This window comes from Leptinotarsa decemlineata, unplaced genomic scaffold, assembly GCF_025532065.1.
Source record: "Leptinotarsa decemlineata unplaced genomic scaffold, Ldec_3_MD MMD2_tig00026358_RagTag_RagTag, whole genome shotgun sequence".
NCBI lineage: Eukaryota > Metazoa > Arthropoda > Insecta > Coleoptera > Chrysomelidae > Leptinotarsa > Leptinotarsa decemlineata.
The window spans coordinates 1840940-1868671 of record NW_027412703.1 but is presented as its reverse complement, the minus strand read 5'-3'; the positions used below and the strand labels follow the sequence as shown (position 1 = coordinate 1868671).

General features: G+C 35.3%; 1 protein-coding gene across 4 annotated transcripts in view; it reads left to right on the top strand.

The window, feature by feature from the left end:
* Positions 1-27732, top strand: part of LOC111516133 (protease inhibitors) — a 78103-nt gene that overhangs the window by 36461 nt on the left and 13910 nt on the right. The window contains exon 1 of one of the 4 annotated variants that reach the window (XR_012467952.1): positions 7639-7972. The exons of 2 other annotated variants lie outside the window; for them this stretch is intronic. Coding sequence is in view for 1 of the 2 variants with exons in the window: in XM_074184869.1 (XP_074040970.1) it covers positions 7906-7972 (67 nt within the window). In the remaining variant the exon portion in view is untranslated. Of the gene's footprint in view, positions 1-7638; positions 7973-27732 lie in introns of those variants that run through there. One more of the 4 variants, XM_074184869.1, reaches the window with a different exon arrangement.

The following is a 27732-nucleotide window of genomic DNA, read 5'->3' as shown; positions in this document are numbered from 1 at the left end:
GTCGTCACTGGTTCCACGAAGAATGTACTCGACAAGAAGATCTTTACATGTGTCACAATTGCTTGTCAGAATGAATATTTTTAATTATTAATTTAATTTATTCTGTATTAGAATAAATATATATTTCTTTAATCTGAATGCTGTTTCAATTGTCCCATGTATATGTTTCATTTCTCCCCGGCAAGGGGACGTTTGAAACAGTTTGATGAGCTACAGTTTTTGTTTTATATCTTATTTATCTATAATTTTAAGCGAAAGAAATGATGTAAATAGAACCCGATTGAATATTGCTCCCTTTTACTCATGTCATAATTAAGAAATTTGCGATAGCCGCAGAGAAAAAAATTCAAGAAGCATGGCAAAAATGTTTCAATTGTCCCCGATCTACCCTACCCCTTGATTCAACATTCATCGAGAAACGTCAAGGTATATTATTCTAAATACGCCTAAATGATTGTAATTACAAGTTTGTTTAGTTTATTCTCAAAATTGAAGTAGCGATGAAGATATATCTCAAATCCTATTCGAAATGAATGTGGTAAAGAGAAATGCAAAACAAATTGAGGCCGGTAAAGCGAACAGAATCAATATACATCGTAATGAAGGCTGTAATAAAATAAAATGGTTTGGCATATGGTATAGAGAATTTAATTCTAATGTTAACATGAAACAGAATGTTTTGAATACTTGAATTATATGGAATAATTGATGAAATATACTTGATTTGTATCAAAGAAATAAATCAACGTGTCGGCAGACATGAGGTTATAAACGCCAGTCTCTTCTTTTATATCTGTTGGGTTATTTCAAAAAGATACATTGGTTAAGGCTTTCGCGGCCAAGATTTTCAGTGTTACGATCTTCGTTCGGGTTTGAAGGCCGTCGTCGTTTGGAACTGTATCCTAAACGTTTCTCCAGCACGAGTGGCTGGCTTCTTCAGAGGTCTATTCATCCTGATGGTTCACCGATGACTCGGTGACATCGGTGAACCATTGTATCATTGTATCTTTGTATCATTGACCTAATGATACACATAGCTTTGGCAATCCCTTTGTCGGAAAAGAATTTCCTGGATGAAATGAAAATAATTAGGAAAATTGCAGTGAACAATCAGGTACTAATTTCCTTAATACAAAAGATAATATTATGTAAAACTCACAAAACACTAATGAGTAAATTATACCCAAACTGCCGAGAACACAATATAATCAATATAATCATCAATTACTCAGGTGAACTTTCAGAAAATATTCAAAATTATTTCTCTAAATACAAAATATCAACAGCTTTCTCAAATTATAATAATTCAGGTAGAACCCTGTTTAATGCAAAACCCAAACGGGATAGAATGAAACAATCAGGTATATATAGAATAGAGTGTGACCAGAGCCGTCGTCATGGGGGGATTGGGGGGAGCATCCTCCCTGCTTTTTCGACTTGGAAAAAAGTTGGGAATTTTGAGCCGTGATGATAGAAAAAAATAATAGTAAAAAAATGAATGAAAATTAAAGAAATAAAAATAAGAGAAAAGAAAGGGAGAGGTTATAAGAAAAGGGAATGAACCGGGAGAAGGTTGGGATTTCCGAACATGCATTACTTGGAGATCCCATACTTTGAAATTATGAGTTGTTTAAAAACTTCAAAAAAGGTTAATTTCTCCCAAGTAAGAGAACAGTCCTGAACAGTACAAATTTTGAGGTGACAATTTTACAAAATTCCCAACTTTTCGCTGTTTTTTCGGCTTGAAAAAATTTCGGGCCGTGAAGATAGACAAAATAATAGTAGAAAACAATAAGCACAATATTATTTGAGTGTTGTTTCCTTTCATTTGTATTGAATATTCCTATACATGGTGGAAGACCAAGGACCTTGGTCCGAAGTAGAATAATTCCTATTATTATTTTATAATTACCAACATTTATTTTTGTTTGTGCATACCCTAACGGGCATAAGCATTCAGCCACTCTTTGGATAGCAAAGTAAGAAAATTAATATATTATAATAGTAACTAATCCCTCGGCTTTAATTTTTTCGAAAGTTGAGAAATTTTGCTGGTGGGGTTGGGAAAATTTGGATTCCCTCCTTCCCCTGGTATTTCTTTTCGCTACGGCCCTGAGTGTGGCGAATGCTCGGCATTATATACAAGCCAAACCGGCAGAAATTTTAACATAAGACTGCGTGAACACGTCTGTTTGGACACAAACTTTGCAATGTTCGAACATCTTCAGGAATCAAACCACACGATGAATGAAAATCACCTCAAAATACTACACATATGTAAGTAATAAAGGGAAAAAATTAATTCTTTGGAGGCCATGGAAATTAACAAATCAATTAAAAACCAGGAACATATACCTCTAAACGAGCAATTCGATTGATGTAAAATTTTCAGGGTGGAATTTTAAGTTGGTATCCTGGTTTGCCCAACTACCTGTCTCTCAAATACCTGTCCTTGCAGCATACCTGAAAATTCTAATGGAACAGATATTTCAAAATTCAGATTTCAGTTTTGTACTCGATAATGGGGTCAAACAAGAAATCGGTCGTATAAATAAAATCTACCAGTGGTATTTATACAAAAGTGTTTTTATCCATTTCATTCAAGTGATCATGAATTACCATAAAGTAAACAAGTTGTCAATCTCACAAGTTTATAATATAATTTTTTTATCGAAGTATGCGCTGGTCAGGCCCTATTCCCCGAAGCCCCGATACATTCGAGAGGGCGCGCCAGCATTATCAACCAACGACCACTCCCCACACCGTGGGGTAAGTGATCACTAGGTCCGAGAATCATATACCCTGAGCAAGCGTAGTGATCCAAGAATGACAGCCTTCTGCATCTGTCCTGTTTTGTTAAAGATTGCATCGGTGTAATGGTCTATCCCTTACTGACACTTTTCAATCTTGCAGTTTCTGAATTATGAAAGATATCACGAGTTTGTTCCATTTTTAAGTCTGGAGATCCATCTGACATTCGGAATTATCGCCCTATCTCAATCCTATCGAACTTTGCAAAACATCTTGAAATTGTCATCTACAATCGCGTATATTCCTCAGTTCGTAATATCATATCTCCGCAACAACATGGATTTATGTCAAACAGATCCACCATAACAAATTCAATTGTATTGACCCAAAATATTAGTGATGTCTTAGATAATTGTGGTCAAGTTGATGAGATATATACTGATTTTGCTAAAGCATTTGATTGACTTGATCACATGATCCTTCTACAAAAACTCCACCAATTTGGTTTCCATAAATCAGCAGTTTTTTTCATTAAATCCTACTTACTTCAACGCGAACAGTTTGTATCTTATAACGGCTATGATTCTTTTTATTACAATCCATCATCTGGAGTACCTCAGGGGTCGAATCTCGGACCACTTCTGTTCTTATTATTTATTAATGACCTCAGTAATTATGTCCATCGTAATGAGTTATTTTTTGCAGATGATTTGAAAATATATTTACCCGTTGAAGACTGTAATAAATTGCAACGACAGTTAGAAAATATACAGACTTGGTGTGAAGTAAACAAACTATATCTCAATGCATCCAAATGTAAAGTGTCTTATAGTAGAAAAATGTCAGTCATGGAGTACAATTATCGAGTAGATACCATTTCACTATCATGAAGTAACTCAATTAAAGATCTTGGTGTATATTTTGATCAAAATTTGTCTTTTTCCAACCACATTAGATCGAAAGTTAGTGAAGCTTTGAGAGTTTATGGCTTCATAGTTTGCATTTGTAGATCTTTTTCAAACATATCTGCCCTATTGACTCTTTATATATAGCCTAAATAAAGTCAAAATTAGAATATGGCTCTGTTCTATGGTCTCCATTCTACAATTACTATAATACATTAATTGAAAAAGTTCAACGTCGTTTCCTGAAGTTTATTTAATTCAAATCTTATGATATCTATTCTGATAGAGGTATTCCATATGAATCTTTTACCATAACATTCAATATTGAAAGTCTTGAATTACGCAGAAAACTTGCTGGAGTAATTTTTCTGTATAAATTACTGCACAACAATGTGCATGCTATGGAGGTGTTATCTTTTATAACTTTCTGTGTGCCTCATTTCTAAACTAGAAGTAGGTACAAAAACTTTTTACAGTCGACTGGCCAGAACTAATTTGTATCTCAAGTCATCTGTCTTAGCATTTGCAATAATTCAATTTAATTTCAAATTTGTGTGATATCAATTATGATTCCTTAGAATATATTGTTGACACTGCATCTCAGTATTTCATGGGGAATTTTTAATTTTCTGGTATAGTTTTTTTTATTTTATTTCATTATATTGTAATATTCATTCATTTTCTCAAATTGTAACTTTGTAATTATAAGGATCGATTTAATTTTTTTAATATACTTAGTTAACCTTGTAAATGGTTTTTAACTGTTGGGTAATAAATGCCTTTATTATTATTATTATTATTATCTGTCCGGCTAAGATTTCTGCCTCAGTGCGGCAAACCGGTATGATTTCGAAATTCGAAAGTAGAGAGGCCATCATTCCACCAAGGACTCCAATAATCAGAACAACCATCTTGACAGAGTCATCTGGATAGAGTCTGCGGAGTTCGAAGAGAAAATCTCGATATTTTATCCGTTTTTCCTCTTCTTTTCTGACGATATTGGTCCCGCCAGGAGCTGAAAACTTCACGACAAGAGCTGAAAACTTCACGACAAATATCGTTTTGCTCTGGTGGTCGAGGAGGACTAAGTCAGGCTTATTACCTTGTATGAGCCTGAGGATGGGGAACGAAAAGTTCCAATAAATTCGGCACTTCTTGTTCCCCACAGCGGATTCAATATCCCCCGGAGCGTAGAGCAACACCAGTTTCTCGACAATACCGTAAAAGTTCCGCGTTATGTCGATGGATATAGGCCAAAACCGCATATGCTGGACATGCTGATAGCAAGTGCATTAGGGTCTCGGGCACTTTGTGTCAGGAACCTCTATACCCATCACGCGACTGCGGTAGACTGAGATGTTGAAGACATGATGAACCCCTCAGTTTCCGACTCCAGCCCACACGACCTGAGAAAAGCGAAAGTCAGTCGCTTTGATAAGCCAAGGTCTCCAATGTTATTGAAGAAGACCCCATGCATTGGCTTATCCTTGTGTTTCCGCAGAAGTAAGGTGATCTCTGTGGCTTCTATCTGGGCTTTTTGCTGAACAGGTTCCAACTCGGTGACAGAGTTGTGGTCACCTCGTTCAGTGTCGAAAACTATACTGAGTTCATCAGATGCTCCGGCAGCTGCCCTAAAGAGAAATGCTCCAATTCCTGCTCTCTCATGGTCACGGACCATGCAGAGAAGGGGATCCGAACTTCTGACGACTTTACAGGCTGTATCCAGTACCATTCTGTCATGTAGACACTCCAAACTCAAAAGTCCACGGCCTCCCTGCTGTCGGGGGAAGTACAACCGTGGAACGGACGATTTGGGATGCAAACTCCTATAAAGATGCATCATTTTTTGAGTCTTTACGTCGAGTTGATACAGCTCCTCCCGAGTCCACTTCACTACTCCAAACGAGTAGAGTAAGATTGGAACGGCAAGCATATTTGTTGCAGCAACTTTGTTCTTCCCCGACAGTTCCGATGACCAGATCTGTTGAAATTTGTGCTGATACTTGCCGCGGAGAAAGTTCTTCACTGCTGTTACCTCTTGTGAGTGGCGTTGTTCCACCCCGAGACAGTGATTAGCGATATACATCGATATTTTTGAATATCGATATTTGGGAGTGCCAATATCGATATTTCAGTATCGATACTGAAGACTGACATTATCGACACCGATATCTCCATTTTCCTAATATCGAAATTTCGATATCGAAGTCAAATATTATGCAACCAACATAACAAAAATTGCTTCGCCACTTTTGTGGAGACTAACACAATTATTAAAGACATCCACACCATCTACCACATAGACGATGTACATGGTACGGGGGTGTTACCGCTATTTCAAGGGGATGTAAAGTGTTTTAACCAATCCTTTATTGGGGTGGAAGGCACATAGAGAAATATACTCTAAACTTGTAAATATTGCTGTAAAATATGTAGCAATCGTGGCAACGTCAGTACTTTCAGAAAGACTATTTTCGAAGGCAGGACAAACATTGACAGCAAGAAGGAACCAACTGAGTGGTCAAAAACTCAAATATTATTTTTACGCAACGCAGCGTAGATAAAGATACTTGAAATTTGGTTTAGAATTTCAGCAGTGTTAATGAAAATTAAGCTTTCATTAATTCCTTGAATGATTTTTTCTTTTTCAGTTGTATAGGTATTTGTGTTTTGGTTTCAAAATTGCATGAAAAGCGAATTTCACTTATTTTCAGAACTCCTTTGTAAATTATCTGAAATTACCTTATAATTATTATAACTTTTAAAAACTTTGTTTGAATTATTCTCAATATCGAAATTCGATATTAATAAATATCGATATTATTCTTTTGATATATCGGTAATATCGATATTGGTTAACGATATTAATATCGATATCGAATATCGGCATTTGCTTTCGATATCCGATCACTACCCCGAGATAAGTATACCTCTCCGGCATCGAAATGGTGTAGAATGCTTTCATCTACGAGCTGCACATCCTCTCCGTAGTCCTCGCATCGTCCTCTTTTGAGATGGACCATTGCACATTTGTCTATCCTAAATTTCATACCGATAGCATGCGTTATTTTTATTATTATATCATATCAGACACTGGAAGTCTGAACTAATGAAATGCACCACGAAACATTGTCATCCACCTTCAAACAATCGTAAAAAAAATTTGCCGAAAATCGCTTGACGGCATCATATGAACTGGAATGAGGCTGAAAATCCAAATCTAGAAAAAAATTTACAGCGTTAATGTATAGTGTAAAAAAATTCTCTATCGTTCAGTATATACCAGTAGAATGAACATTTATTGCGCTAAAAAACACATGACATTAGGACGGACAACATTTTTGAAACCACCTAATAACTCAAGATGAAAGTTGTCACGGTTTCGAATCAATAAACAATTCTTTGCCACAAAAATATTCAAATCATCTGAAGGAACAATTTGTTCAGGCCCTACACTATAGGTTAATGGACTAACACCTATCAGAAAACAACTACTCCCCTGGCTGATACCACGAAGGCCGTTGGATTATAACCAACAGGTGTCAGTGCAGGATTCTTCACTGAAGTTATTCCTGTATATGCTGTTGGCGATACGACTGCTGCAATCGGTTTGTCATCGCCCCATCTGCCTGTGAACGAGGTAACCAACCGCATATTCGAAATTTGCCCAATTCCTCATATAACAAAAGAAAACTTTTTGAAAAAAGTTCCTTTAGATGATTTCATTTATAGCCAGTTTTCAAGTATGCCCACTGACTATATTTGACAAAAATATATTTTTTTTTAGATAAATGGAATACTGTCCATTATCAAATTGTATAAAAATTTTTGTATACATTCTTTAGAAACATCGAAAGATTCGAAATCCAATTTCAAGTAAAGGTCACCCAAGTACATTGAGTCGGTTATTTCGAAATTGGAATCATTTATTTGGTCGTTGATAAATGTTAAGAAAACAAGATTGTGGAGACACTCACTATGAAGCCGAGAAAATAACAAATAAGTTCAGTCAATGTTGTGAACTAATGTTGATAAAATTATGATAATGAATTATGTCTCCGTGTCTTTTATTTTATATTTGGAATGATGAATGGATGAGACCCGAAATCGAAAACGATATCGGCTCCTTCAATAAATAAATGACAATTATAGAATCTCACTAATTGCATTCGATTCGTTGATTTGAGAGGCGCCATTTGCCATTTAAGGGTATTGAGTTGAAGTACCAGCATCTCATAATAATCGAATCATGAACGGACGTAGTCTGAGTGCCTTATTTGTGCTTGTTATTTTGGTTGGATTCGTTTATACGGAAGGTGAGTTGTATTTCAACAATAGTTTATATTTATCAAAACTATTTGATGATAATTATAATAAAAAATCTCGCCTACCGGCAGTGACGCAAAAATCCCAGTGTCGAAAACCGTAGTGGGTTTGTTAATGATCGCAACAGCTGCAAACTCAAGATAAATGAAAGCATAGAACATCACAATCACAGAATAAGGGATAAACTGCTTGTCAATTTCAAAAGGTCCAGATCCTTCTGGTCGGTAGCTGAAGCTGTTCATCAGAACTTTACAAAATCCACAATTTCACCACGAACACAAGCGGATGGTTCAATTGCAACAATATCCATAGAAAAAGCGAGTCTAATAGCTGAAGAATTTGTGTCCCACTCCACAGTCGATTTTCTGGAAAAGACACCACCTAGTATTCCCACACTAGAATCCACAATGCCGGAAATTACTTTATGACAGCGGCTAGTCAGGCGAATTTTGAAACAGCTCAATATCAACAAGGCGTGTGGCCCTGATGAAGTTCCCGTCATCGGATTAACGTATTAACTTTTCAACCTATCATACAAGAAAAGGGTTTTTCATTCTTGTTGGAAAATTGCTCGCGTTTAGCCTATTCCCAAAAAGAGCAAAGGAAACTATAGCCAGTCGCTTCACTATCATTGATATCAAAAATCATGGAGAAAGTCGTAAACCACCAAATCCTCAGATATTTCAAAGGCTTCGACATCTCGAGCTATCATCAGTATGACTTTCGGAAACAATGATCAACAGACGACCTTCTATCACATGTCACCCATAACGCAATCGAGAAACATAGAGAATCAAGAGCTGTTGCGCTTGATATTTCTAAGGCCTTTGACCGTGTGACCGTTTGCTGGCCAAATTTCGTTGCTATGGCTTGTCGAATCATTTTTGTGTATGGCTCTCCAGCTTTCTAAAAGAACGTTCCCTGCAAGTGACCGTGGATGGATACCTCTCGAGTACTTTACCCATCAACGCTGGTGTTCTCCAGGGATCCATATTGTCTCCAACCTCTTTTTCATTGTATATCAACGACACATTGGAAAAAATCAAGAGTTCAATATATTGCTTTTCTGACGACAGCGCACTTGTCTCGTCATACCGTTTGAATTCCAGGTCATCGGCTACGGAGGCATATCTTCACCGACAGCATGAGGTTGCATGTCTGTATGAGGATCTAGAAGCGATTTCGAATTGGCATGGAAGTAACAAGATTCAATTCAATGCCACAAAAACCCAGGCATTGGTGTTCTCCAAGAAGATGAATATCTTCGTACCGGATATAATAATGTCAGGTCAGATAATTCCGCTTTTTGGTTAGATAAGTTTTTTGGGGGTTAAAATGGACACCAATATTTGTTGGCACAATCATGTCGTTGGAATCGCAAAGGCTGCTGCTTAAAATTTAGGAGCACTGTTCCGAACCGAAAAACTGTACATACCTCAGCAATTTTTGATGCTTTATAAAGTTCAGACCAGACCTTCATTGGAGTATTATTCCCATGTATCGAGCTCTGCCCCCAAACAAACCTTGAAGTTGCTGGATTCCATCCAGAAAAGAGCTATCCGCCTGACTGGAGATACTATAGGTTCGTTCCAACCTTGAGTCGCCAACAGATTTCCAACAGTTTGTAAATCGTTGTCAACGCGCATGTCTGTTAAATATTGGTTTCTGATTGATTTGAAATTTCTGATTGGAACAGCTTATAGTTCAACTGAAGTTTGGCATGAAATTTCAACATAACCCAGAGTACTAACCTTTAAAAATAAATCTAATCAAATGTATTTCTGGAGAGTAAAAGAAGGTTGCAGTATTTTATATCTCTATTCTATTTACTAATCAACATGGAACTGGGAGATAAATAGGTCACCGCAATATTTAATTTGTGTAATTAAAGATGTTCGTATTTTAGGTTCATTTAAAGAATTCCTAATTTCTCCTGCGCCAGCAAATACATAATTTATTTTATAAAAATTTTTGCAGGTTATGTTGTTTGCAAGTTGCATGAACATAAAACAGAAACAGTAATACGGAATACGCATGCGTCAGATTATCACAACACAACAAAGTTTTTGTTTCGGGGTTGAAATTAGATGATTTTAATGTATTTCCACGTGTTAAAACCGAAAGTGATCATAAAAATCATATATTAGCTCTTGTTTTCAAGATATAGTATCATTATATTATATATATGTATATTGAGTTTTCAACAAATGAAATATTTCATCACCAACAGTTGGTACACATGTTTGTTTACATAACACCCCTCTCATCAGCTGTTCTTAAGTAGTAAACATAACCTATATGAAATTATCGTGTGAAGTTGATTTTTAAATCAATTTAAGTGCTGATCTGAAATGCCTCGAAAGTGTGTGAATTCTGTCGATAGCTTTTGCTATATATGTGGTGAAATAACATTTAAGGCTCAGAAACGTAAAATGAAATCTATCGTTAAGACAGCCTATGAACATTATTTTGGTGTGAAAGTTGGGGACCAAGATAAATCATGGGCTCCTCATATATGTTGTAATTCTTGTTCCGTCATATTGCGAGAGTGGCTGAAAAATAAAAACCGGGCAATGGCTTTTGCAGTACCTATGGTTTGGCGTGAGCCTACCAATCATACAGACGACTGTTATTTCTGCTCAACTCCTCCCATTAAGCAAGGTTTATCTATGAAGAAAAGAGGAACGGTTAAATACCCTAATCTCCCATCTGCTCTTCGGCCTGTACCACACTCAGACAATTTGCCAGTCCCTTCTCCACCCCAAAACTATGAAATTTTAGAGGAAGGTGATGAAGACTGTTTAGAAGGAGCAACCCATCCTTCTACATCCTATGACCCTGATTTTGAGGTAAGCGATAGGTCTAGTGATCCGCACAGAATTAGTCAAGCAGAGTTGAGTGACCTTATAAGAGATCTTCGCTTGTCTAAGGAAAAGGCTGAGCTGTTAGGGTCAAGACTACAACAGTGGAATCTTCTAAAACATGATGTGAAAATATCTCAGTATAGACAGCGTCAAAAAGATTTGCTTCCTTTTTTTGAGAAAAAAGAAAACCTCGTAGTTTGTTCTGATGTTAATGGTTTGATGGACTGCTTGAATTTGGATCACCCTCCATCTGAATGGAGACTGTTTATAGACTCTTCAAAACTAAGCTTAAAAGCTGTACTTCTGCATAATGGAAATCAGCTACCCTCTATTCCTATAGGTCATGCAGTTCACATGAAGGAAACGTATATAAATATGAAAACACTTCTCCAATCAATCAAATATGAACAACACAAGTGGCACATCTGTGGTGATCTGAAAGTCATTGCTATACTCCTAGGAATGCAATTAGGGTTCACCAAGTACTGTTGTTTTTTGTATCTGTGGGACAGTCGGGATAGGAAATCTCACTATAAAAAAATGAACTGGCCTACACGAGACCTAAACCCTAATGAGAAAAATGTAGTTTACGAGCCTCTTGTAGATCCTAAGGATGTTCTCCTTCCCCCATTACATATCAAGTTGGGACTAATGAAAAACTTTGTGAAGGCCATGGACCAGGAAGGACAAGCTTTTAAGTACTTGAGAGCAAAGTTTCCCAGGTTGAGTGATGCTAAAGTCAAGGAAGGCATCTTTATTGGGCCTCAAATCCGTGAAATCGTAAATGATCCTGCTTTTGACATGATTTTAACAGGAAATGAAAAAAGAGCCTGGGAAGCCTTTAAGGGGGTTGTACATGGGTTTTTAGGTAACAAAAGAGATGATAACTTCATAGCATTGGTTAAAGAGCTTCTTCAAGCTTACCACCAACTTGGATGCAACATGTCCTTAAAAATTCATTTTCTTCACTCTCATCTTAATTTCTTCCCACAAAACTGTGGAACTAGCTGTGAGTAACGAACATGGAGAAATATTCCATCAAGACATTGCCTTAATGAAACAGAGATATCAGGGCCGTTGGAATGAAGCAATGCTTGCAGACTACTGCTGGTCTGTGTGTAGGGATGCTCCAGAAGTGTTTTATAAAAGACAAGCTAAACGACAGCGATCTTACAATGAATCGGATGGACTTAATTGAAATTTGGTGGTACAAACTTCTTTTATTTGTCAAAACACTAAGAATAATGTTTTTTTTCATTAATTTTGTACTTAAAATATTCTAAAAGAAACATAACAATATTGTTTTATGTACTTTCACTTTTCACGTATAGTATAACTACTCTTTAAGATTAAGTACTGTGTATCTCAAAAACCAGAGCTAATAAAAATTTTTCATTGTTATTTTCGTTTTTATCACCCCAAAATTAGTAGAAATTGACTAATTTAGTGTAGGAAACATTTAAAAATATTTTTTTGTTGTGTTGTGATTGGTTAGAAGATAATCCTCAAACCATTCTGATAGATTTCGAACAGGTTTGAATCTTGGATGGAACAGAAAAGTGATAGTTTACTAATAAATGTTGGAAACTCATGTTGGAACGCAATCACATTACTGCGCAGAATCCTGACTGTCAGAAACTGTTTCGGACGCTGGTTGGAACGAACCTTATATATACTTCCACGGAAAGCGTTCAAGTGACTTGTCACATTTAATTCTACCAAGAGCGGTACATATCAGAAATACGTGACGGACTGTGGCTGCTCATTGTTTTGAGGTTCAACTTAGTAGACCTCGAACTTCACTGTTTAATAACTCTTTCATCTGAAGAACTGCGTTTTATGGAATAAACTTCCTGAGAACGTGTTTCCATATTTATTCAATCTTCAGCGATTCAAATACAATGTGAATCGCTACTTTCGCACAGGCATCGCTTTGGAAGCGCCTTAAGTATTTTTCTGTGGTTCTTGAGTTTTGTCCTTGAAAAAAAAAGGAATTTACTAGTTCCATGAAAATGGGGTAAATTATTCTTATGATGTTCATTCACAAATTATTTGAAAATAACAAAAAATATTCAATACATTTTTGTAGTGGATTTAAATAATTTTGTCAAAATTGTGCAGAGTTGTCAAAATTGTGGTATGTGTTGTAATAATTCCTCATACATGGCGAAAAACGATATTTTTTTGAATAGTTTCGACTGAAAATAAAATCATATGGTTCCCCACGAGAAATCCTGAGTTTCAGAGATACTTGCAGGTACATTTCGTCAATTTCCCCGCAATTTCCCCTGCTGTGATGATTTGGTTCGGTTTCAGAAAGTTTCAGTAATCATGATCAATAAATCTTTTGAGGAAGGAGTTTTTCCGGATGAACTGAAGATAGTGATAGTGAAACCACTTCACAAAAAAGGGGATGAGTCAGACATTTCCAACTTCAGGCCAATCAGTCTTTTAACAAGTATATCAAAAATTTTTGAAATAGCAATGGTAAATCGATTAGTCAAATTTTTTACAAACTTCAAAATGTTTTCTAATAATCAGCATGGCTATCTGAAAAATAAGTCAATTGAAACTGCTTTGATGTATCTCAGCAATGAAGTCTTAGAAGCAATGGACAAAGGAGATCTATCATGTGGAGTTTTCATGGATTTATCTAAAGCCTTCGATTGCATAGATCATGACATTCTATTATGGAAACTCTATAAATATGGAATTCGTGGAAAATCGTACGACTGGTTCAATTCATACTTGAAAAATAGAAAGCAAATAGTACAACTCAATCAAAAAGACAAAACGGCAAGATCTGATGCTTTAGATGTGTCTATGGGTGTCCCACAGGGCAGTATTCTCGGTCCAATATTATTTATTATATTTATCAACGATATTAATGAGGTTATAGCAGATATAAACACTGCTCTCATGATCAATTATGCTGATGATACCGATCTTCTATTAACAGGTGCGAACTTACCTGATATTATAAAAAAAGGTAGCAAAATAATAGAACAATTCAAAGATTATTTTTTAGAGAATAAGTTAGTTCTGAACGATGGAAAAACAAATTGTTTCATGTTCAAAGTCAATAACAGTATAGAAACACCACAAAACATAATTATGCACAATCAAAAAATCATTTGTAATACTTCAGTGAAGTTTCTAGGCATATACATTGATGACACTTTAAGTTGGAGTAGTCATATAGATAACCTTTGCAATAAACTATCCTCGGTAACATACGCCATGAGAGTTCTAAAAAAAAATGTTGATCTTGAAGCACTAGTTGCAGTATATTATGCGAATTTTTACTCCGCTATGAGACAAGGGATAATCATCTGGGGCTCATGTCATGGGTTTAATAGAGTTTTCCTATGTCAAAAAAAAATTATCAGAATAATCTTTAATATAAATACAAGAGATTCCTGCAGAGGAGCCTTTAAGATCAACAAACTACTTACTGTGTTAGCAATCTATACCGGGTGTCCCACATTTTATGTGACAGGCAATATCTGGTTTGTTGAAGGAGATACACAAAAATGTTTCGAACAAAAGTTTTAGGAGTTTATGAGAGCCAAAATTGTATTTTTAAAAATAGAACGCCCTGTATATCATTACATATTCAGATGCTACGTTAAATTCTGATATCATTTCATGTTTGGTTTTTGAAATTCGGTTACGGCGTTGTTGAGTTATTGCTTAAAATGTAAAGTCTTGAGAACGACTATTATTTTTTTAAATATCTCATACAATTATTCTCTCTGCATCAGATCACATGAAAATTAGTCAAAATTTTGGGTGTTCGAAGTAATGGTTTCAATTTTGAATTGTGGAATTCAGTCAGGAATCATTTTGAATATAAAACAATTGCAAAATTGAAAGAGGTGTATTCGAAAACAAATCTTTAATTAATAACAATGTAAATAATATAACTTGATAAATCATTTCATAAGAATGGTAGGTACCTAGAAATAAGTCATAAAAATTGTTCAAAGTGATGCCCATAGATATTATACAGGCTTCGAAACGTCGAATCACTTCTCTCGTACAAGTCGCTCTTATAATATCAGGCGTAATATCACTGCACGCTAGTCGAATTTTCATTTTCAGATCATCCACATTCAAAAAGGGAGTAGTGAAAACAATATCTTTTAAATAACCCCATAGGAAAAAATTAAGCGGTGATGAATCTGGGGAACGAGCCGGCCACCGAATTGGACCCTTATTACCAATCCATCTATTTGGGTACGTTCAATCCAGATATTCAGTAACAACCTGTGAATTGTGAGGAGGAGCACCATCTTGTTGCCACCAAATTCCTTGCCGTTCTGCTATGGGAATATCTTCCATCAACTGGATCAAATCATTTTCTAGAAAATGTAAATATCGCAATCCATTGAGATTTTCATTGAAAAAGTAAGGTCCTATGATGCGGCCATTGAACAATCCACACCATACATTAATACCCCAAGTAGTTTGAAAATTACTTTCGCGGACCCAGTGGGGATTTTCTTGAGACCAATAGTGACTGTTATGTCGATTCACAACTCCATTATTGTGGAATCGCGATTCATCGCTCCACAAAATTTGACTGAATATGTTAGGACTTTTATGTAATATCACCTGAATACAAGCAATGAATTCAAGTGGTCGTTCAAAGTCCGTGGGTTTCAAACCTTGTACCAACTGAATTTTGAATGGGTGGTATTTATTTTCTTTCAGAATTCTCTGTACATTAGACTTACTCACACCGACTTCTTCTGCAAGAGTACGGATAGAAACATGTGGATGAATAATAATATAAGCCAACACATTGATCTCTAAATCTTCAGTTCTAACAGATCTCGTATGATGACGATGCTTTATAGTAGAAGGAAATGACCCAGTTCGCAATTTTTGTACAACTCTCTAAAAAGTCATTCGTGACGGAATGGGTCTGTCTGGAAAACGTTCTTGGTATAGACGTTGTGCTTGACGGCAGTTTTTCTGACATTCCCCAAAAATTAATAACATATCAATGCAATCACTTGGAATAAACGCGAAAGGCATACTGGAGTTTCCGCACAAAGAACACAGTTACTGTTTTGCAAAGAATCACTGAATCGAACTGACAAGTAGATACAATTCAACAACATTTGTTACTATGGCATCAACAAGCATAAGCTACTTGATGAAATTGTGCAATATAAAGCAATTCACCCTCAAGTTAGTCACATTCTCAAGAATTTCAATATTATATTCAACTGATATCGATATCGTATCGTAGAGGTGAGAATAATGGTTTGTATTCAGTAGTAGTCTAGTTCAATTTAATAAAAGATATAGACTGGATTCGTGTACGAGTAAATAAGTTTTTTTGAAACTTTATATTTAAGGAAAAGTGCAATAACTCAACAACGCCGTAACCGAATTTCAAAAACCAAACATGAAATGATATCAGAATTTAATGTAGCATCTGAATATGTAATGATATACAGGGCGTTCTATTTTAAAAAATGGAATTTTGGTCTGTAGCACCTACACCAAACACCCTGTATATTTGAAAATTATATCAAAATATAGCTCTCATGAACTCCTAAAACTTTTGTATGAAACATTTTTGTGTATCTCCTTCAACAAACCAGATATTGCCTGTCACATAAAATGTGGGACACCCGGTATATATGAATCGATAAAATTTATTATCAATCATCCTGGCCATTTTGACATACATCGCAAAACGCATATTTACGAGACAAGACAAAAAAAAGACTTCTCATATCCCATCCATGCAAAATCCCTATATGAACGTAGCACTATCTACGCTGGAATGAAATTTTATTATAATCTTCCGCAAAACATAAAAGATATTATCGTTGCTAACAGATTTCTGAAATCTGTAAGAAAATTCTTATGTAATCTGGAGCCCTACAATACTGATGAATATTTTCTGGCCTGTGGAAATTTATGAAACAAAATTTTATTCAAAATTGCGCTATGTATTCATAGAAATTATCTCTACTTTCAGTAATCATGCGCAATATGACGCACATTTTAATATGTTTGTAATCGTGTTTGAAACTTGAAGCAATTCATTTTGAATGCTTCATTTTTAGATTTATATGTACACATATTTGATATCTTTACAATTTTCCTTTTGACGTATTTCTTAGACAAAAATTTTCTGCCACTCCTGTGAATGATTATAAAATACTCTGTTGAAATAAATGTATCTATCTATTTATCTATCATGGTCTTTTTTGGTGAGTTTTCTCCTTTGGTTTGAGAAATGCTTGGGTGGCTCGTAGGTGTTCAGTCACTGTCATGATTATCTTCTAGTGACATAATATAGAAATCTATATCTACATTAATATAGATATAGAAAGATAGTTTGTGAGGGTAGATGTATGTATGTATGTATGTTTATGGGTTTTTCACGCCTAAACGACTGAACGAATTCAGATGAAACTCATACATCATATTAACATATAGGCTACAATAATTTACAAAGGTTTTGTGTAATTTTGATCACAATATAACGGTAAGTATTAAGTAATGTAATGTAATGTAATCTTTATTATTATAGGATACATCCTAATCTTACAAGACATAATAACTAATTAATAATTTAAATTTCCACAGTGCCAGAAATATTAATAAAATTCAAATATGTATATAGATAATAACAATAATGATGATAAACTAAATAAAAAGATAATACAAATCATCTATAAGAACAATTCGTTCAGGCCAGTCTCAACACCCTACACAGTAGGTTAATGGACTGACACCTATCAGAAAACAACTACTCCCCTGGCTAATACCACGAAGGGCGTTGGATTATATCCGACAGGTGTCAGTGCAGGATTCTTCACTGAAGTTATTCCTGCATATGCTGTTGGCGATACAACTGCCGCAATAGATTTTCAATTATCGGAACACACTTGCAGACCGGTTTCGGGCTGTTTGGCCACTCGTCAGTGCAAGGTAGTGTATATCATCAACATAAAGTCGATGATTTCCGATGATTGAAAATCGAATTCCGTCAGAGTATCATTCCTCGAACTAAGCTGAAGACTACAACAAACAACAGGTTTGTCGTCGCTCCATCTGCCTGTGAACGAGGTAACCAGGGTAGCCAGGGGAGCCAGGGTAGCCAGGGGAGTAGTTGTTTTCTGATAGGTGTCAGTCCATTAACCTACTGTGTAGGGTGTTGAGACTGGCCTGAACGAATTGTTCTTATAGATGATTTGATTTATAGCCAGTCTTCAAGTATGCCCACTGACTATACGTGAAAAAGATAATAATGAAAAATATACAATTTATAATACCCAATGTTGAAAACCAATATTGATATAGTAACTATGTATAATATACATATTTTCCAACTAACTAACGCTCTAGGTATTCCAATAATTTACTTTTAAACCCTCTTACAGTATTTTCCTCTTTGATGGCATTTGGTAAATTGTTAAATTCCCGTAGTCCCTTATAGAATAAGTTTTTAGTTCCGCCACCAGTGTGAGTTCTATATATATGAAAATTATTATAAGATCTTGTCTCATGTTCATGTATTTGATTATTAAAAACCAAAAATTCATTAAAATATGTTGGTTGGAGACTTTTGGTTATTTTAAATATAAAAACCATTGTTAAAAAGAATAATCGATTTGAAATCGACAGCCATTGTAGTATATTTAACATGTGATCAATGGAAGTATAATGACTGCATCTTAATATAATTCTCATGTTCCTATTTTGGAGTTTTTGAAATTGGGAAAGCCTATTTTGGTTTATTAAATGCATTAAAGTTGGACAGTACCCAAAGTGAGGTTTAATTATACAATTATATGTTAATATTCTGAAGTTAATAGTCAAATTATTTGCTATCCTAGAAAAAAAATATAATTTTTTTGAAATTTTTTTTATAACGTATTCAGCATGACTGTTCAAACTCAAAGTGTTATCTACAATAACTCCCAGATACTTTATTTCAGACACATATTCCAAGGTAGTGTTACCAATTTCAATTTTTATTTCATTATAATCAATAGAGTTCAGTTTATATTTAGTTGTTATCACCATAGCTTTTGTTTTATCTGCATTTAATTTCAATTTAATCATATGTAAATATTTTTCGATGTTCTTCATAGAACCTTTGAGAGTATCTACAGCATCATTGAGTTCTGTATTCGAAGTATAAACTAACGTATCGTCTGCAAACAGATTGAGTTCATGTAGCCCAGGAACATAATAAATATCAAGTACACTTCCCTGGGGAACACCAATGTTGATATCTATCTCATCAGATATTTTTGAACCAATTTTTGTTTTCTGTTTTCTTTCACTAAGATAACTAAGAAACCATGCCAGCACAGAGACTGTTAACCCATAATAATTTAATTTTTTCATCAAAATGTTTCTGTCAATTGTTTCAAATGCGCGCTTGAAGTCAAGAAAGACAGCTACAGTGTATTTATTTTCATCATACGCATTTTTCCATCTAGAGAAAGTATACTGAATAGCTGATTCACAGGAATGATTTTTTCTGAATCCTGACTGTTTACCTAAGAATAATTCATTATCATCCAAGTAATTGTTCGTAAACTGCTAGTTCAAGGACTTTCTCCAGAGTTGGTAGTGTATTAATTGGGCGAAAATCGCTTGCTTCAATTGTATTACTAACCTCTGGTATAGGAATAACAGAAGTTATCTTCAGTTGATCGGGAAATATTCCTTTATCCAGAGATGTATTCACCAGGTTTAATACCTCGAATGTTTCTTTTAAAAATTTGCTATTCAGTACTTCAGAGTTGTTTTTATTGTCTAAGGAATGAATAATCTTCCGCAGTTGAGTCATCGTTAATAATTTAAATTTGGAAAAAGAACTGTTTATAACTGAATAATTTGTGGATGACCACTCATCAGATTGAGGGATACTCCTAGAGATATTTGAAATACTATTACCAAAGTAATTATTGAAATTCTCAGCTATCTCATGTTCATTTTCACTAATTGTTATTGAATTGTTTTCACGAAAGATGATTTTATTCATTTTACTATTGTTAACCGGATTTATTATTGATTTGAGATGTTTCCACATCTTTCTTGTTCCCTGAAGCTATCTTGGCGTGTGCTGCCTATACCGTTGGAGTTACTTAAAGATGATGTATCGTAAGATTGTTTATTTCAAATAAATCTAAATGAAAGTCCGCGATAGCATATATCTACCTGTTACGTGGTAGTCAGTTTATGAAAAATACTGAGAATTGAATACAATTAAATGGATACTTTTTTTAGAATGCACATTGTAGAATATCTGTCAACTCGTTTCAAGTATTCAATATAGATTAACTTTTTTCATACTAAGTAATTTGGACGTTTTATTGAAAATTCATCACGATGAGATCAAATTGACGCGACGCAATAAGCCATTACGCGTCGCGTGTACTGTAAGACGACGGGTTGATGGTTGTGTTAGTTTTATGAATTTCTTTATAGGTAACATAATTCGATTCTCGAAGCTATTCATTTCTCAGTGCAGTTGGCATATTTTTTGAGTTACTGTATTTTAAAATAAAAATACTAATTACTAGCTGTTGTAGCTCTTATATATTAATGTACATCCGAAGATACTGAACCTAGAATCTTGAAATATGTAGGTAGGTTCTTTGTATAGCGTAAATAAGCATCAAGAAAGGGAATCAGGAATTTCCACCCCCAAGGGGGAAAAATAGGGTTTTGAAGATTGTATTGAATTACGTCAGTTTTGAAGTTGGAAACCTGAAGTTTTGGGATTTCAAATAGATTACTAAGTTGTACAGTTGATAATAGGGTGAAACTCGAAACCGGTCGTATGAATAAAATCAAGCAGTGGAAATTAGACAAAAATATTTTTATTCATTTCATTAAAATAGGTAAGATCAGATTGGGGATGAACGTCTCCTTTTTTCTATGCTGTTCATGCTTCTTCTACAGCTCTGAAAACTCGAAAAATCAGAAATACTAATTTGAAAATTTGAATACATTTCATGAATGAAATTCACTCTTCGACTTTTATTAAATGATCAATTGGAGAACAATGCATGGCATCAGGCTACTCTTCCTGTATCTTATGGAGGTTTAGGCATTCGTACAATCACTGATTTTTCACTACCTATATTCCTCTCTTCGAGTTATAGTGTGATCAATATGATAGATTCAATTTTACCACCCTCCTTTCCATCGGATAACAATTTGAGCGAGGCCGAACAACTATGGATCTCATGAACTAATCTAGAAGTACCAAGAACCAGAAAAAATCTTCAACAAACCTGGGATGGACTATCCCAGAAAGAAATGTCTTAAATAATTTGTTAGACTTGGCTAAATCTCCTATAGATAAGGGACGTATAAAAGCAGTGTCGTCAAAGCATGCAGGTGCTTGGATGGATGCCTTACCAGTTTCATCCCTTGGTACATTATTAGACAATGAATCTTTTAGAGTTGATGTAGACCTTCGACTAGGTTCCAATATTTCTGTTCAACACAAATGCAAGTGTGGAGGCCGAACAACTATGGATCTCATGAACTAATCTAGAAGTACCAAGAACCAGAAAAAATCTTCAACAAACCTGGGATAGTCCTCTTGTAAGAAATGTCTTAAATAATTTGTTAGACTTGGCTAAATCTCCTATAGATAAGGCACGTATAAAAGGAGTGTCGTCAAAATATGCAGGTGCTTGGTTGGATGCCTTACCAGTTTCATCCCTTGGTACATTATTAGACAATGAATCTTTTAGAGTTGCTGTAGGCCTTCGACTAGGTTCCAATATTTCTGTTCAACACAAATGCAAGTGTGGAGTGGAAGTAGACACCCGAAGATATCATGGATTGAGTTGTAGATATAGCGCCGGGCGCTTTTCCCGTCATCAAGCTGTAAATGATGTCATCAAACGTGCCTTAGGTTCGGGAAATATACCTTCCGTCTTAGAACCCCCAGGCACTTGCAGCGATGATGGGAAACGACCAGATGGCATGAGTCTCATTCCTTGGCGGAAAGGAAAACCGGTTGTCTGGGATTTCACATGCGTCGATACTTTGGCTCCTTGTCACGTTCCTTCGACTTCTGTATCCAGCGGTGCAGCAGCTTCATCAGCGGAATTGTCAAAAACACGGAAATACAATTATTTGGGAGATTATTTCATTTTTTATGCAATAGGAATCGAAACATTTGGTACCTTAGGCCCCCAAGCATTGGAGTTCATTCGTGAAATCGGCATTAGGATATCCAAAGAAACGAATGACCCAAGAGCTACCTCTTTCTTGATTCAAAAAATTAGCATTCTGATTCAAAGAGGAAATGCAGCTTTATGTTTAGATACAGTTCCTCAATCAAAAACCCTAAGTGAATTGTCAATGTTTCCCATGAACAAAATATATCGGCATGTACAGACAGTGCAAGAACTGGAGTTGTGCAGTTTGGTGGAAGACTCGCAGCAAAACCGTAAAGCTTTGACAGAAAAGGAAGTAGGAACTCTAAATGAGGCTGAGTTTGGTCCTCTGGCTGAGCCCTCAATATAACTAATACCTAATTCAGTTTTGAGCAGTTTTACTTTGAATTCCTTATCCTACCAGTCCAATGAAGGGGTGAATCATTCTATCCGTGTTCACTCAGAAGGAGATAGTAGTGGCAAACATAGTTGCAACAATAGATCGGTGATACATTTCTCAATCAAAACTCTTGGGTTCAATGGTTTAAAAAATCTTGAAAACACCTGTTTCATGAACAGTATAATCCAATGTTTATCAAACACAGGATGGTTGCTGGAATACTTAAAAAAGAATGCATACATGGAAGATATCAATACTAGTATTTCTAGTATGAAAGTTGTTTTAATCAAATCGTTCGCAGAAGTCATTAAGGAATTATGGTCAGAAGATTCATCTGATAGAGTAATTAACACAGTCTACTTCAAAAATCAGATTCAAAGATTTGCCCCTTGATGCATGGGTTCTGCCCATCGAAACGCCCACGAATTCCTTCGATATCTTTTAGAAGGTTTACATGAGGACCTCAACAAAATTACTGAGAAACCTGAACCGATCTTAACTGAGATTGACGAAAAATTGAGCGATAACGGAAAAGCACAAGAGTCCTGGCAGAGATATTTGAATATGAACAACTCCAAGATTGTAGACTATTTCGTTGGTCAATTAAAATCCACTATGAAGTGCACTGTGGACATTCATCAGTAACCTTTGATCTTTTCTGGGATTTGTCCCTTCTCATACCACAAAGATCTGGCCAAGTGAGTTTGTCACATTGCTTGGATTCTTTCACAAGAGAGGAAACTCTGGATGGAGATGAAAAACCAATGTGTTCGAGGTGCAAGCAAAGGAGAAAATGTACAGAGTCCTTATCAATCTATTCCCCATATTTTAGTAATTCATTTGAAAAGATTCTCTCCGACGGAAAGGTTCAGAGGCAAATTGAAAGTTTCCATTGACTTTTCTTCTGATGGATTAGATATGAGCAGTTATGCAGCAGACAATGTGGCTCCTTGTCGATATAATTTATATGCACTTTCAAATCTTAGTGGGACTACTCACAACGGACATTACACAGCATATTGCATACACCCATATAGTGGCACGTGGCATGAATACAACGATTCACACGTGTTCCCAATTTCGCCAAAATCACTTGTGAGCAATGACGCATATGTCCTCTTTTATGAACAGGAGGGAACGAAGTAGCACCTTTGGTGTGATTTTTTTTCTTCTTTCCTTTTTTTTATAATCTTAGTTCTTTGAATTTGTATTTCATGATTGTTCCAAATTTCATTATTTATTGTTCAGAATTGAAAATATAAATAAAATTCATGAAACTTTGACAGCTTTAGTAACCTCAAAATTCTTTTCCCACTCCATGGTCTCAATTTCTTTCACTAACCATCTGTAGAATGAAGTGAACGAAGTGAACCTCCTCTTTTTGTCACTTTTTCTTGATAGTTTTGTACCGAGCTCCGTAGTCGCGTCAAAAGTATAAAATGATGAACATTTTTTCAAGGACAAAACAGAAGCACTAAAGAAAAATCCTTAAAGAGCGGTGCCTGTGCGATACTAGTGATTCACATTGGATTTGAATTGCTGGAGATTAAATCCATTTGGAAAAACGTTTTCAGGAAGTTTATTCCACATTAACGCAGTTCTCCAGATGAAAGAGAATTCAAACATTGAAGTTCGAGGTGTACTGATATGCACCGCTCTTGGTGGAATCAAATGTGCCAAGTCACACTTTCCGTGAAAATATCTATAAAACAGAAACAAATCTCCAACCTTTCTTCGATGTTCCAGACTATTAAGGTTGCAAGTGATGTTCGCGTCTCCACTCAGGCGGATGGCTCTTTTCTGAATGGAATCCAGCAGTTTCGGGGTATGTTTGGGGGCGGAGTTCCATACATGAGAACAATACTCTAAATACTCTAAAGAAGGTCTGATCTGAGCTTAATAAAGCATCAAAAGTTGCTGAGGTGTGTACAGTTTTCTGGTGCGGAACAGTGTTCCAAGCTTTTGAGAAGCTGTCTTTGCAATTCCAGTAACATGATTATGCCAAGACATATTGGTGTCCATTTCAACCCCTTAACAAACTTATCGAAGCAAAAAGTGGAATTGTCTGACCTGAAATTATTATATCCGGTTCGAAGACATTTATCTTCTTGGAGAGAAACGATGCCTGGGTTTTTGTGGCATTGAATTGAACCTGGTTACTTTTACCCCAATTCTAAATCACTTCCAGATCCTCATTAAGACATGCAACCTCCTGCTGCCAGTGGAGATGTGCCTCTGTAGCCGTGCTGTCGTCAGCAAAGCAATATATTGAATTCTTGGTTTTTTCCAGTAAGTCATAGTTATACAATATGCAAAAAGTCCTACAAGGACTTTTTGCTAGATTATTTATCCATTTCATTAGAAGTGCCGGTACTTATGAGAGGCAATATGTGGTTTATGCACGACGGGTCTCCAGCTCATTTTTGTGTTCATGCTCATCAGCATCTCGATCTCATCTACCCAAACTGCTGAATTGGACGTGCAAGACCTCAACATCGGTTAGCTTGCAGTCCTGATATGAATCCTCTAGATTTCTACTGATGTGGTCATCTGAAGACCCTTGTTCATAAAACCCCTGTACTAAATGTGAATGACTTGAGAAATCGAATAATTGACAATTGCAATGTCAAAAGGAATACTCGCAGTATTTTTGAACGTGTCAGACAATCAACGATAAATCGACTGCAGTCGTGTATTTAATCAGAAGGTGGACATTTTGCTCATTTACTTCAATATCGAAATTGTTTATTATTTACTTTTGGTTTTTATTTTATGTTGTCCATAGATAGTATTTAGAAGTGATTGTTTTTTCTCGAAAACAAAGCTTAGTATGAAGAAAGGACAAGCGACAAAATAGTTTTGATTTCTGTTGCCTTGAATGAAAAAATAACAAACCCAAAAAAAAATTCAGTGGGGTTCTTTTTTTCCCCAATATTGTTGGCTGAGGTGCCCATCGATTCTCTACTGGACTTGATAATTTCAATCTAGTTCGGGCTGAATAATTGCCTTATTACTTCAAATAACCAGCAAATTTCTATCGTATTGGTGTAAGGATATTCATGATATTTCATAAATACCATTTTTTTTAAATTTCAACGCCCTGTATTTTAGAAACTAACATAGTTAGGAAACACCATGTATAATGTTGTATTGAATGAAGTTTGAATCTACTTTCAGTATAAGCAGGAATGCTCAAAACATAGATTTCATTTTCGAATCAAGTTACCCCATATAGTTCAATGAATGGTCTTGAAAACATATTGTTGAATGAGATATACAGTGCATTTCTTTAATGTTCCACCCCCCCTTTTATTTTTTGAACGGATCATCTCGAAAAATTGAAATTGGGGTCAATGAAATTAATGCATGAATACTTTATTTTGAAGTAAAATTGACAGATGAAACTTTCAAGATGGCGACTGCACTGCACTGGAAAAAATTAAAAGGAAAGGAGGTTCTTGTGACACATCTTTTTGAAGCTCCTGACAAATACTTGCCATATCTGCCAATTCCAACAACCCGATGAGGTTTGTTAAGTTATTTTTTATTCATAAAAACACCAGAACGACAATGAACATCATTATTCAGTGAAAATATTCTCATTTAGTTTTCGCTTTTAGGTACCTACTAGTAGAAAGGTACCACGTCAACAATCTCTAAAATGGTCAATTTCATTGGAAAGAAAATTGAAGCGATTTTTATTTACGGTGCGATACGTAATTTTCACGAGATCGAAAGGATTTTCAATGAACGTTTTCCGTCCTATCTGTTTGAGGAAACTCAAATAAAAAATTTCCAAGCCATGGATAACAAATAATATCATACGAGAAGGAAAAACGTTAAAAGACATGTTCTGGCTTATTTCTTCTAGTAACACTGTAGATCCTGATATGATGCATAGTTATAGGGCAAAACTAAAAAATCACAGATTAAAAATCAAACAAGGAAAGACCAAAAATATATAACTCCAACAATAAAACTAAACAAGTATGGACTATCATGAATAATGAACTTGGGAAAAAACTAAAAATAAAAATCCAGCCTGTATAGCTTTGAAATATAACAATCAAGAAATTGAAGATCAACATACGGTTGCAGATTTGTTTGCTAGGCATTTCTCTTCAGCGGCTGCAACAGCAATTTCGGATCATTTTGGATGTAACTTAATTCTACCATGTACTCCTGCCAAGAATATTGTCGTTCAAAATGAATTCGATCTCTCAGAAATTTCACCGCTTGAAGTTTTGAAAACGTTAGATAAAATGAGGAACAAACATTCAGCTGGTATTGATGATATGTCTATTGTTACTGTAAAGCAAATTATTGATATAATTATTGAACCATTAGTTTCTTTGCTTAACCAGTCCTTTTATGGGGGTTTTTTCCCAGACGAATTGAAGAGGGCTCTTGTCTTTCCACTGCAAAAAAAGGTCGGATAACAGAAATTGACAATTATAGGCAGATTTCGTTGATTCCATCTTTTTCAAAACTCTTTGAGAAAATGATAGGTAATAGAATTTTGATGTATATTGAACAAAATGACCTATTCTGCAATAATCAACATGGTTTTAGGAAGAGTAAATCAATTGAATCTGCATCTTATCAACTATTGAACTATATTTATGCACAAGTGGATAATAATAACCTGGTTTTTTCACTTTTTGTAGATCTTTCAAAAGCATTCGATACTGTTTCTTCCAAATTTCTATTGAAAAAATTACTAGTAATGGGCTTTCCCAATAATGTGTTGTGTTGGATAGAATCGTACATAGAAAACCGTAGTTTGGTGGTTAAATGTAATGGAATTACATCAGTGCCTTATGATGTGAAACTAGGTGTACCACAAGGGTATGTTCTTGGTCCATTGTTATTCTTGACTTTTATCAATGACTTGCCTGAATTCATATCAGATTGTCACATAACTATGTACGCTGACGATACTACAATCACTGTTTCTGAAAAAAATGAGAATGAATTATCGATGAAAATTAATTTAGTTATTGACGAATTCAGTAGTTGGTGTCAACGTAACAAACTGATTTTAAATAAATCTAAGTCAGTTCCGAAGAAAACATTTGTTAGGAGGGATTTCTGTTGTAATTTAGTCACTTTGAATGACATAAAAATATCAAAAGAAGTTGATTTTCTTGGAACTATTTTAGATGAGAAGCTCACCTGGAGAAGTCACTTACAAAAAGTGTGCAGTAAACTCAACTTCGCTTATTATTCGATCAAACAGTTAAAACATTGTTTAGATAGGTTTGGTTTACTAAATGTTTACTTTGCGAATGCATACTCCCACATTAGTTTCAACATAATGG